General features: G+C 54.2%; 1 protein-coding gene across 8 annotated transcripts in view; it reads right to left on the bottom strand.

Annotated features, from left to right (window-relative positions):
• LARP1 (La ribonucleoprotein 1, translational regulator) overlaps positions 1-10,449 on the bottom strand; it is a 58,752-nt gene extending 48,303 nt beyond the window's left edge. For 7 of the 8 annotated variants that reach the window (XR_012675907.1, XR_012675906.1, XM_075164247.1 and 4 more), the window contains exon 1: positions 10,083-10,449. Coding sequence is in view for 5 of the 8 variants with exons in the window: in XM_075164247.1 (XP_075020348.1) it covers positions 10,083-10,434 (352 nt within the window). In the remaining 3 variants the exon portion in view is untranslated. Of the gene's footprint in view, positions 1-2,175; positions 2,194-10,082 lie in introns of those variants that run through there. The other variant, XM_075164254.1, reaches the window with a different exon arrangement.
• Between the last annotated feature and the right edge of the window lie 2,876 nt (positions 10,450-13,325).

Here is a 13,325-nt window from a genome sequence, read left to right as displayed (position 1 = left end):
GCAGTAACATTTCAGGCACGATCAAGCAAAATTAACATGTCTCAGAGACTCTTGTTGAAATACAGGAACGATTTTCATGCGGCCCAGAAGTGAACTGGATCCCACACTGTAGAAACTGATATAGGATGGTGTTTCCCTCTGACAGGGTTATTGCACACTCTGCTGCAACATGCTTTTCTGCATGCACATCAAGGGCAGGCAGCCTCAGATACCACAGCGAAGCTTTGCCTAAGGACAGCTCAATAAGCAGTAGGCAAGACAGATCCTTCTCCCTACAGAGGGGAATCCATTACTGTAGCCAGAAATCCAGCCTCTCCATGAAAGAGGATCCCCCCACCTCCTCAAAAGCACCAGTATCATGGGCTGGCCCATAACATCAGGCAGGGATGCCATAAATCCCTGTGAAAACCCCAAGAATGAAAATTGAAAGGCTCTCTCCAACTTAGGGCTGCAGGCAGAGGGCCAAGCAGGGGGTCTGTAGGATACACAAGGCAGCACAGTGAAGACAACATAATTAAATCTCTTAACTGAATTAGAAATCAAGACTCACAGTCTGAGATGTTCCCCCCCTCCGGTCCAGGCTATCTGGTTGGTTTTAATCAAACACACAGCTTTTCCAATCACCCTGCAAACTCCATCCTTGCTTGGTTCCACTTCTGTGCTGTTAATTAGACCAACTCAGATTTCAGCTCCAACTGAAGTTAAGAGAGTTGTCTGTCTGTAATCTGCCATGTCTCTTCCAAATCACCTTCACAGTTGTACTTACAGGTTTAATTTTACATTTTAAAAACATGGGTCACTTACAGCAAATTCCTCCCTGTACAGCGTGCAAATGCCACATCTGTCATTCTCCGATTAAAAAAAGAGGGGCTAGAAGAGTTCACCTGAGATTGGGAAGCCAAAAGAAATCAGTCCCCCTTTTGTTCAGCTCAGTGCAAGACCCTCCGCAGTGGCAGAAGATTTCTGAGCACTCAGAAAATGTGTTAGATCATATTAGGTATTCCCCCGAGTTCTCAAGGTTTAGCTGGGAGGTGGGAAGTGAAATTTAATATGATTACAGCCAGCGAAGTCCCATGCTTTGTCATCTGAGCACATGGTGGAGACATCTCCGTGATTCGCTTTTCTGTCTTGTTGGGTGGGATATTGTGCACAAATATCCCATCGCTTCTGTTTCGGTCAGAGTAGAACCTCCCAACAACATTTTTTGGATGCATTTCTCCACATTTCAATATCTGCTGCTATAGTCACATAATTTCTCAGCATCATGCATACTGGTGTCACTCTTTACATTTAATTCTTTGCTCTGTTTTTCCCTTTACTTGCCCCCTTGCGCAGCCTTATAGCTGACTTGCCAACGTGAGCCCATCTGGTGGTACACAGGTAGAGCGAAGTGCTTCAGTCACTCCTTTAAATATCTCTTTTTGTGACAGATGAGGCCAAGAGCATTGCTATTTGTTATTATGATCAAGTCTTTATTTTCAATAGGCTTGTTCTGTGAGGCCAGGAGAGCTGATATAAACAGACATTGCTCCTGAGCTATGCTGACGTTGTGACTATTTGGAAGGGCTACAGTAAAGGTATAAAATTGTTGTAGTGAGAATCCTAAGTGTCTTGCAGGAATAAACTCAGTGCTTCTTTTGCAACATTTAATACAAAAAATGGAAGATCTGACCTTGGAGAATCTGAAGAAATGAACTTCCTGTAGTTTGAAGTGAAGTGAATGTTGGCTTATCAAACATTTGAGTGTTGCTTATTAACCGTAAGTTCTCACTATTTCATCCCATGACTAGCTTCACCATCTGTAAGTGCGCAAACCAGATAGTTTGGTAACTAACATTTGGTAAATTAATAATCACTCATTTGCACCACTAACCAGAAGCTTTCAAAAGCACAGTTGTAAAGAAAGAGGGGGGGGGGGGAAAAAAAAGCCAGAGTGAATTGAGTGTGAAGGCTGAATATGTACCACAAATAATCAGCTTAGAGACAGTGCTAAGTATTTAGCAACATACCCACCTTCTGGCAGCACCTCCGAGTTACCAGGCAGGTAGGACACCAATCTCCCCACACACCTTTTCGTCTTACTTTCCCATCAACAAAACTCTACCCTTTCCTCATTTTTGTGGCTTTTCCAATTTCATACTTGTTTCCCCACATATTTAGTCAGGAAAAACTCACCTCCTTTCTCAGTGTTTCAGACTTCTTAAAACCTAACTTATCTAGTCCTGAAAACCCTCTGTTCTCTCCACGCATGCATCCGGCAGGCAAGTCAAAAAAGTCAAATGACTACCAGGAAAGGAGAAGAGATAAGCAACCCCCTGCGCCCTCCCTCTTCCCAGCAGATCCCTTCCGCGCAGCCATGCCCTGCAGACTGCAGAGTCACTCTGCAGGAGCGCGGCACACGCTGCCGTTCAGCTGGAAAAACGTGCTCAGCAGTGTGCTCGGGACGGACTCTGCTTCCTCCCACCACCCCCCGAGCCTCTGGGGCTGCACCCCCATACCTGGGCAGGGAACAGCGGAGCAGCACCAGGCCCTCACATGCACGCCGCCCCCCAGGCTTACACAGCCCCTCCGGCTGCACCGGCGCCCGGCGGGAAGGACACGCAGCACGTTTCCGCCCCCCCGCCCGGCTTTCCAATCACGGACTAACTCTGGCTCGTGTGTCAAGGACACGTGAGGTTCACAAGCCCCATCCGAGCCCCTGTTTCTCTCCAGTGCCCCCCTGGCTATCGCTCTCACTGTCACCAAGGGCTGTGTGCAGAGCCCGCCAGGGACCAAACAAGTAACACTGTGGAGCACCAGAGATGCTTCTCCTCCACCACCTTCCTTGCGGGGCAGGGATGCCTCTCCTGGGCCCTGTCAGAGGCCAGGGCCACTTTGGGGAGCAAGTCAGGAGTGGAGAGAAGCACCTGCGGGCATGTGGCCAGGACATGGGTCAGCTCTGCCTGCTAAAGCAGCAGGTTGCAGACCTGTTTCCAGCCACTTCAAGGGGTGCCCGGCAGGAAGCAAAGGTGCTTCCCCAGACGCGCAGGTTGGGGCAAGCTGCGCCCGCCAGCACATTGTGCGTGCCATGCACGCTGTGGAAGGAACCAGAGTGCCATTTTCTAGATCAAGCGAAGAAAGGGTGCCCGTGTCACCTCTGAGTGCCACCAGAACCAGACTGAGCGGCACTGACAGACCTCAGTCACACCAACAGCCACCTCCATTGGCCATTTCTAAAGCAAACGGAGGCTTCCACCTGACCCGTCGTGCCAGAGCATCCAACCCAGCCAGGGCCACCATGGTCACCTCCCACACACCATCAGCCCCAAGCTATCTGCCACAGAGATCTCTACCAATCCTTCCGACTTGTGACCACGTAAAGGAACAGGATGACTCAAAACAAAAAAACCAAACCAAAACAAAAATAAAATCACAACCACCATAGAGTACTGAAGCCAGCTGCCCACTACACATTCCTGTACAGTGCTGCAACACATGGAAGTGTCGGGGCAAGCTGCTGCTCCTAAGTCAGCTTTGCTCCAGAAGGACACTAAAGGTAAACCACTGATAATGCAGGTATTAGATCAGCCAGTTCACAGCCCTTCTCCCTCTCCTTGCATGTCACAGCAGAATATCCCCTAGCACACGTAGCTTTAATGCTGCAGGAAGAGCTCTTGATCCTAGCAAAATCTATAGCGAGTGTCACACCGAAGCTGGGCCGGACGACTTGCTAAGGATGGCTCTGGCAGCTCAACCAGCACCAGTAGCCCGGTGCAACACTGAAATCAGCAGAGCTACAACACATCATGCGCCAATTTGCTCAGAAAAGGCAAACCCAGGCCTGCCCACAGAAGCCCCCCAAACTGCAGCACAAATGCATACTCCAATAGAGGAAAGTTCAGTTAGGAGGAAGTCTGGGAACCTGCAATTACAGGATGAGCCTCTGTTTAGAAACATGTTGACACTTGACTTGACCACCATTTCCACAACCCTTCCCAAAAAAAAGGTGTATCTTGCGCAGTATTAGAATTGCCATCAGCAAACCTATTTTCACCAAGTGCCTCGTGCCAGTTTTTACACCACGGCTGCGGGACCTTCACGTGCGCACCCACTTCTCCTTTCAGCCAAGCAATCCAGACCGACCCTGACCCAGGACTCTCCCCACAAAGAAGTCTGGTAATTGATTTATTCAAGGCCAAATTCAGTTCCCATTTGTTCTGGTCACCAATTATTTTTGCCTTAATACACAAGTAGCTGTCTAAGTTCTCACAGCACTGCATTAACTTCCTCAAAGCCGTTCTTTTACCTCTCCTCTGACCTGCTCAAATCATGCAGCTGTGTCATTTGCTACTAGATGTTCAGATTAGCCAGTTATTTCAATGCAAGGAGAAAAGTCTCCCAACTCCACTCAGAGATCACCAACAAGGTCCTGGACCTGCAGAATGAGTTTGGAACTGAAGCCTGGTCTCAAGCGAAGAAAGGGACAAATGCAGAGGTTGCCATGCCAGAGACCACACATCCACACAGAGTACCCAGAGCTTTATCCAACCCCAGGAGACGACTTCTTGCCCATGCGAAGCTCCACCTAGATGGCATTACCACCATGAGAGAGCCCAGCAGGTATCACCAAGGTTGCACCACCTCTTTCCCCGAGCTCCCTGTGTGCACAGCAAGCCAGGGATTTGACAGAGCCAGCAGCGTGGAGACTTAAGGCCTTGGTAGGAAGTCAGCAAAGGTTCCAATGCCAAAATGACCAGAGCATAAATAACATTTTAAAGACCATAACGTAAATGCATATCGTGGTTGGGAATGAACAAAGCTCACCACTCCCAACTGGACTTACAGTAAGTGCAGAGCAAAAAGCCTTCCGAGCTCTCCTATCGGTTACCTGCCAGATCTACAGCGAGACCACCGTACCTCCGTTTACCTGGTTACGGAGAGGGGAACAGAGCTCCTCTGAGAGGTGCACCACCATAAAGGACACCACAATCCTCTGGTAGTATTTAAGTGTATTTAAGTTTTCATTGAGATTATTTTTTTTTTTAAACCTTTGCTGTTTGCAGCTGTAGTAACTGTAAGGATTAAAACATCCAACCTGGTCTAGACAGCATGGCTTTCTACTAAAATGCCCACTCCTTATTTAGCAAAACAAGCATTACCACTGAGATGATGTTGGAGATTCATTACAAAGCAGTTTCAAGTATGCAAAGAGCAACCTAACTCTATCCAAGTCGGCATTTGGCATTCCCCTGAGGATAATTTCACACTATTCAAGCACAGCGAAAGGATCAGGTGTCATAATTTGGAAGGTAGAGCAGAGCATTGCAGCTCCAGTGCCCCTATTCCCAGCCCTGCTTTTTGCACTTGATTTGTCTTCACATCTGACCCAAGCCCGTCCTTCCGCTGCCCAATCCAGTGACCCCAGATGCAATCCCGATGCAAACCCCGACAGCACCACAGGCATTAAACAGCTTAAAAGAAGAGTTGTGAGGATCAGGAGGCGGTTGGTGGGAATCCTCCAGTGATGCCTCGGACCTGGCAATCTGGAACCGGAGGCCACGGCAGAAGCAAGCGCCGAAGCCCAGCCACCAGGGCTAGTGAGTCAGCTCTCAGGAGCTGCACCGCATTCCCCAGCCTTCCCGAAACAAACAGTGCAGAACAGGGCAAAGGTCCAGCACAAAGCTGAAGGGCAAAGGTATGCGGGGGAGGGAAAACACTAACCTTCACGTTTTTTTCAGAGCAGCGAGTTCCAGTTACCCTCATCCTCCCTGACAAGATGGGAAGAGTTACTCAAACGTGAGTTGTGGGATCAGAACAAAACAGTATTTCAGAGAGGAAACTTGGGGTGGGGGTGGGGGGGGAGGACTCCTGCTGCGATAGCAGCTCTGTTGCAACAAACAGCCAGGAGAGCTCCACAATTACATGCCACGACACAGCAAGAATTGCCCAACACTTTGGAAATAGGTGTGTGCAGTGCTACAGAGCTGGATACCCAAGCAGGCAGATGCGTGCATCTACTCTGAACGCAAAGAAATGCCAAAGGTAAAATAAGCTTCCCATACATCTTATCTCCTGTACTGGAGGCAGGTTTCAAGGAAAGCCCTATGGGGAGTTAGTCAGCGAGGGGTGAGAAGCTAATGAATCTGCCCCTGTCTTCTCCTCAGTACCGGTAGCCAGCCCAGCCTCTGCTCTGGCATAAAGCAACACGCGCTCTCTCTGAACAATAGTCAGCTAACCTCTGGTGCTTGCTGCTGGCAACTAAGGTGTGCCTTCTGGAAAGTACTGCTTCTCCGCCCCGCACATTTGCCGAACGGCAAGAAACTCTACTCAAGAAATTAAAACACCTCCTGCATCTCCACTAGGAAATAGGCCGCTTTCTGCTGGCTGAGCGTTTGCAACCAGAATGAAAACCGGCATAGAAGTTAGTGTGGGTAAAGCTTGGCAATTGCAAAACCTGCGCGTTCTTACTTCCAAGGTGTAAATGGCTTTAAAAATTAAGAAGTGCCAAGTGCCTTGATGCAACATTTCTTGAAATAAATCCAGCAGATTTTCAAAACGGGGTGCTGTTAACACCTGCCTGCACCAATGCTTGCATCAGCATCGGCCCTGGTGCAGGACACAGCGGAGGAGTACAACATGTTCCAGAAGGTCGAGCTGTCTTAACTGCAAGCCATACTTCTCCTCTATAGAAGAATTTGAGAAAATACTTTGATTTTGGTTTATAGGCAAAAGTGCAAAGCTGGTTTTGCCAGAAAATGTTTCCTTCACTACCGCAGACACACACACACTACCATCATGCCTTCGCCAGTCAGGCTGCTGGCTGCATTTATTTACATGATAAGAAGAGAACATATAATAATGAGGGGACAGTCACACAGACCTTACTACTAGATCATTAGAGAGTAAAAATGAGGCATCATTACCAGCTCTGCCAGCGTCCCTCACAAGCAGTAAGCGGTGTCAAATACAAGCCTTGCCACATAGGACAGGACCGAGCATTATCTCAGGACTCAAAAGGATCCCCCTCTGCTCTCTTGTACGCTGACTCTGAAACGCACATGAATAGAAACGTAACACGCATCTTGCCAAGGCAAGATTTTCTGGTGTGCCACTCCAGCTGAGCCTCAGCCTCCGCTTACAGCATCAGCAGTATCGCTGTTGTCTACTCAATCTAATGGTTGCTCCACTTACTGCCACACCGTTGCGCTTTTGGCAGGAGGGGTTAAGAAGCAAGGAAAGGCTTTGCTTCAATAGTCCTCCTTCCTGAAAAAGCAGAAACATTTACTCAAACACCGTATTACAGACCTCACTGCCAACCTTGAGCATAAAAATACTGCAGCAGGTAGGCAAGACACCAATTTCTGAAGATAAATCCTAATCCGTCAAAAAAAAGACACTGTTCTTCAGTCTTTACATCAGCCCCCCTATGCATTCAAATTTCCCAGCTGCAGCGAGTCAAACGGTTCCAAATGAGCAGAGCTGCATTTGTTAAGCTCTTCCCTATCCGTATTCCGACACAGACAGCAGAAATTCACAAAGATCTTGAAGGTGGCTCTGTTTTCTCTGGGCCAGAGCTCAATGCCTTTACTTTTATAAGCACTAATTCCAAGCACACACCATTACAGAATGGGTGAACACCTAAGGAGCAGGTCTTGTCCATTAAATCTGCTCTACGGGCCTGTAATTAATATAATCATTATAAAAAATTAGGGCTTTCAAAGCCTGTAAAACAAGTCATAGAGGGATCCCTTTATCTGTACAGAGCTGTCCTCACTGGGCTCCTCGGTCTCCTCACTACCTCTGGCAGGATCAGGGCTGGAAACATTTAATATCTCTAGCACACAAGCACTGCTCTGGGAACACTGCTGGATAGGGAGCCACGGTTTTCCAAGCTCTGCTGACAAACCAAAACCATCCAGCGGTGACTTTCCAGAGTTTAAAAGCTCTCAATCCACTTCAAGTGTACAAAGGAGTCACTTTCCTTAGGCGATCTCCTGGAGGTCACCGCAACATGACAACTCACCTCACCAGCACCGTCTTTCGCACAAACTCACACTCCAGATCTTTTTTTTGTAAGCATCTGCCAGAAGAAATCCTCCACCCAAAGCAGCGAAGACAGGACAAGAGCCTGCAAACTCTACGAGAAGGTACTTGGGCGAAGAGCCACCAGGCAAGGTCAGCTGCCAGCCTGCCTCTCGTGGGAGTTCGCCAGCCGTGTTTATTTTACACGTTTTCTCTTCTGCTAATGAACAGGCAGCAAAAGAAACAATGCCCCAAGAGAGAAGGGCCAAGCGGCAGCGTCTGGGGCACTGCAGGAACCAGTCACTGCTCCGAAGTGTCCCAAAACGCACCACTAACCGATTCCATTATTTAAACACCTTCAGGAATACCGAATTGTGCCAGGCCCAAGAAAACTCTGAGCGTTGCAGCATTACTCCCTCACCCTACCACAGTGTGGACATGCTACTGACACACTCTCTCCCTCAAAAAATCATCTCACGAGTTGCAAGGGCCCCCTCCTTGTGTTGGGCAGACTGCCTCATGCCTGCTCACTTTGACGAGTAACCCACCTTTGCAACGCGCCTTAGATGTGAGCCTCAAACAGGAACGTTCAATCTTGCGGTTTTGCATCTTTTGGTTTATTTCTAGGGACTGTTACCCAAGAAGGCAGCGCGATGGGAGTGCAGCTTTCACACAAAGGAGCGATGTGACCAGTTTTATGTCATACCGCAAGAGGCAAATGCAGACAGCAATGCTGTCCTGGATTTCATTAAGCTTTGCTTATGTTGGTGTGTACAATGATAAACCACCAAACAATCTGAACACAGACTTTTACCTGGCACAATTAACTTCTCCTCTATGCTCCCCATTAAGATGACAGCTTTCCAGGTGGAAATTGCAGAGCTGTCCCATCTTCCAAAGATCAATACCTCTGATGAATCATCACACCAGGCAGTAACAGTTCTTGCAAAACACTAGCACGTACAGTAATAGGGAATCTGATGTCATTTCTGGCAGTGTGATTTCAGAGTTAACAGAGGCAGGCTGGAAAAATTAAGTGTCTTTCCCAAACAAGATGCTTAGTGAAAACTTCTGTGTTTTCCTCTTGAAGCAGGTATGAGCGATGCCCTCCTGGTAAAAGCAGCACCTATCCCAACTTCCAAGGAAATGGTGTTCTGCAATTTCAGCCTTTGCTGACGACAGCAGCGGGTTACAAACGCGATTTGGACAGCGTCACCCCGTCGCTACCGTTGGACGCTGTCCCTCCGCTTCCCGACGCGACTCCCTTTCGGGGACAACCTCCCCCCCCCAGCCGTGCACGCTTCGCTGCTGACAACCTCTCTTCACGGCTGCAAGCGTGCAGGGGCAAAGCCGCGCTCGGCCGCCGCCGCAGCCCCCAGCCCCGCCGCCGCCATGAGTCGGCAGAGAAAGGCGGCGCGGCCTGCGCGCCGGGGGAGCCGCCGCCGCACACGTGGGCAGCGCCAGGCCGCGGGCCGGGAAAGGGCCCCCCGGGGGGCGGTGGCGGGGAGCGGCGGTGGCCGGGCCGCCCTCCCGGGGGAAGCCGCACGCTGGCGGCGCCCGGGGAAGCGACCACGTTGCCTGCGCTGCGCTGCGGCGGAATGCTGGGAGCGGGGGGGGGGCGCGCTCGCAGCGGGGCGGGCGCCGCGTGCCCGCCGCCAGGGCCCGGCCGCCGAGCGCCTTCGGCCGCCGAGCGCCGCGGCCGAGCTCCTTCGGCTGCCTCGCGCCCGGGCCCGCCGCGCCGCCGCCGGGCCCTCAGCGTCCCCCGCCCCCCCCGCCGCCGCCGCCTCATGGCCGCTGCCCGGGCCGGGCCGCGCTCCCCTCCCCCGCACACGCGCTCCCCGCCTCATGGCCACAGACGGCGCCGCCGCTTCCTACTTCCAGCGACCCCCCCCTCGCTCACGCACCACCCCCCCGCCGCGCCGCGCTCCCCTCACGCCGGCCGCAGCCCCGCTCCCCGGCAGGCCGCAGGCGCGGCGCCGTCCCCACGCCGTGCCGCATGGCGCGGCCGGCCGGGGCGCGGTCGGCGGCGCAACCAGCCCCCCCCCCGCCGCCCCAACCTGGCTCCAAGCCCCGGCACCCACCTGGAGGCGACTGCCCGTTCACCGCCGGCGCGGCGGCGGGGGCGTTCTTCGTCCAGGGGTTCACCTTGGGCGGCGGGGCCTCGATGAACTCCCGGCGCCCCGCGCCGCCCGCCTCGCCGCCGTCCTCCGCCTCGCCGCCCGCCCGCAGCAGGCTCTCCTTCTCCTGGTTGTTGCTCTCCTCCTTCTGCTGCTTGGCGCTGGGCGGCCGCGGCGCCGCGGGGCCGCCGTCGGGGCCCATGGGCGGCTCGCCCTTCTCCCGGCCGCCGTCCTGCGGCGGCTTCAGCACCAGGGCGCGCTCCTCGGCGGGCAGCAGCGGGGCGCCGGGCAGCAGCGCCTCCACCTGCGTCGCCATCTGCGCGCCCCCGCCCCGCCGGGGAACTCCCCTCGCACGCGGCGCCCCCGAGCCCCGCCGCCGCCGCCGCGCTGCCCGCCCCCCCCCTGCCGCCGCCGCCGCCGCAATATGGAGACGCGCGGGGACCACGCGACTGCCGCGGGGGCGCGCGCCGCGCCGGCCCGCCCGCGCGCGCCGCCGGCGAGGGGAGGGGCGGGGCGGGGCGGGGCGCGCCCCCGCGGGCCGGCCGGCGGCGCGCACGTGCCTGATGCAACGCCCGGCCGGGCGGGGGGGCGGGGGGGGCGCTTAAAGGGGCCACGCGGGCGGGGCGGGAGCGCTGGCCCCTGCCCCGTCCCTCCGCGCTGCGGGCGAGCCCCGCCGCCGGGCTTCACCCCGGCCCTGTCGGCTGGGGGAGGCCCTGCACCGGCTCGGGGTTCCGCTGCCGGCTCGGGGACTCTGGGGCTCGCTGCTGCAGAAACACGAGTCGGGGGGGATGGCCGTGAGGCGCTTCCAACCGGGTGTGAACCGAGGAGCAACGGCTGCCGCGGGGGCGTTGCTGCACGCCTCAACCCGGAGCCGAGGGACGGGGATGCTCTCGGGTACCCACGCCCGGGGATAACGGCCCGGGCGGCTGCGGGTGGTTTTGTCTCCAGTGGAAGGTGCACGAAGGGGCTTGGTGCGTGTCCTGGGGAAGCCCCCTCCTGTGTCCTGGGCCCAGCAAAACCCGCAGGCTTTCGTTTGTGGAGGTTAAAATGTTGGAATAATCTCCAGCTGATGGGATGTGGCTCCCTCATCCTCGTCACTTAACGTCCTCGGTATTTGTCCCCTAATTCTTACGGCTGGCAAGACAGAGTCCAAACCCTGTGTATAAAGCACACGCGAATTACACATGTTTAAAAGGCAACTTGCGTCGCCGGTATCATTTAGCACGACCTGTCTAATTCACAGTGACCCTTAGTCGGTGCCTTTTTTTATTCATAACAAGCCTCTCCCGGCCTTTTCTCTGTAACAACGAGCACGCCGCCCCGCTTCTCCCCAGCAAGGTTCATCTGGAAGCCCCGGCGTGTCCTGTAGCCCCGGTGAGACCTCTGTGCAGACCCCGCAGGAGACCCGACGGCGTGACGAGGCACTGAAGATGTAGCTGCAGCTGACAGTGCGTGGAGAAGATGAAAAGCTGATTTCACAGTGTAGCTGTTAGAAGGAAAGAAGAGGGCAAGAGATAGACATGAGCTCAGCACCCTATTTGAAAGGGCAACAGCGTCAAGGGCCTGGTGGATCCCCAGAGGGAGTCGCAGGCTATCAGGGATGCTCCACTAAGACCAGCTTGGCTCCCTGCATCCCTCGCTACCCTTCTTAGCTCGGAGAGCACCCTCGTTCTGCAGCCTCGGGGATCGCCAGCATGTGCCACAACCCACATACATTTAAGAATCTGGCTGGTGAAATCCCAAAAGGAAGTTTATGTAAGTTGATTATAACTCCAGAAGAGCTGGCCGCTGGCCTGGCTGAATGTCCCGAGATGCTCTGATATCTGAGTTGCAATACTGTGTCCTGTACTCCATATAGCCCAGTCCTGTATTTGCCGGGGGGTCACTGTGCTCCGTGCAAGCACGGCTCAGGGGCTGCACAACTCCCATCGATTCGCCTTCCCTGCCAGCCAGGCTTGCACCTTTACCTTCTCTAAGGAACGGGTCCTTGGGCAGGGAGCACAACCCATTGCTGGTTGAGGGAGGTGGCTGCAGCCAGGGAACACGCAGCCCAGCGGGGTCCCTGTCCCGTCCCCCAGCTGGGGCGCAGCGTTCCTGCCACTTGGTCCCTTTGGGACGCTGCTCTGCCTGCCACGTGAGCGGGAAGGATCCCGTGGCGGCTGAAAGCCAAACTGGCTCCAGGGCTGCCAGGCAGGAGGGAGCTGGGCGAGTCTCACCCTCCGCGCTTGCTCGGTGGCCAGCCAGGCCAAACCCTGGCATAGTTTTAAATGTTACAAAATAAACACATGGGCAAGGAGGGAGAAAGGGGAGCGTCCGTGCAACCTTTCTGCATCAGCCATGGGGACAAATCGCCTTGGCTGGTCAGCTCTCAAACACCCATCCTTCACGTGAAGGGAAGCTCAGTGTGCACCAGCTGCAGCTGGTGCAAACACACCACCGTGTCTAGCAACCTCCACGCGCCTCACTCCTCCCTCGGTGTCCTCACCTGTGCTGGACCCATCTTCCCCTGCTCTGCCCAGCGCCTACGGCACTGGGATATTCTGCTCCTCAGCTCCAGGGACTTGCTGAGAAGCAGCTAAGACGTTGCCGCATTTCTGTGGCACAATTCACTGGGAACAAATCCAGCTCTGCTTTCCCCAAATTCAACAGAAGCACCTAACCATCATCCCCCAGCCTGCCTCTCCACCTCATCCCTCACCCCAAACGTGTCCCTGTGCCTGCCCGGGCCATGCTGAGCGGCTCTGGATGCTGCCTTCCAGCCCTGTGCCGGCCCCGAGCAGACTCCGAGGAAGCCGTCTCCAGGGAAACTCCTCCGCTGAGCAGTAATTTGGGCAGGAGCTCCCCACCTCCCCTGCTCCGTGTACAACAGCTTACTTATTTCTCCCTGACTGAAGCGTGGCTTGCATATTTATCACAGATGCCTGGTTGCTTTGACACTGGCCTGGAGGTTTAAAGATGCTTTCACGGTGGCTGTTAACTTCTTTGGGCATCTCTGGGTCTCTCCTGGCCCTGAATATCCCCAGTTTCATTTCTGCCAGACTGGTGACCTCACCTGGGGTCCTGACCCTCCCTTTGGGAACAGCTTTAATTCAGTGGCCTGGAGCGAAGGGTGTGCGTGGGGGGAAGCACAACGCAGCCGAGGTGACTGATATACCCTTTAGCTCCACCATCCTGTTTGGGTGGTAGCTCAGCCCCTTTCTCAGGTTC

The sequence above is a fragment of the Calonectris borealis genome, chromosome 15, assembly GCF_964195595.1.
Source record: "Calonectris borealis chromosome 15, bCalBor7.hap1.2, whole genome shotgun sequence".
NCBI classification, from domain to species: domain Eukaryota; kingdom Metazoa; phylum Chordata; class Aves; order Procellariiformes; family Procellariidae; genus Calonectris; species Calonectris borealis.
This window is presented reverse-complemented; position numbering and strand designations above follow the sequence as displayed.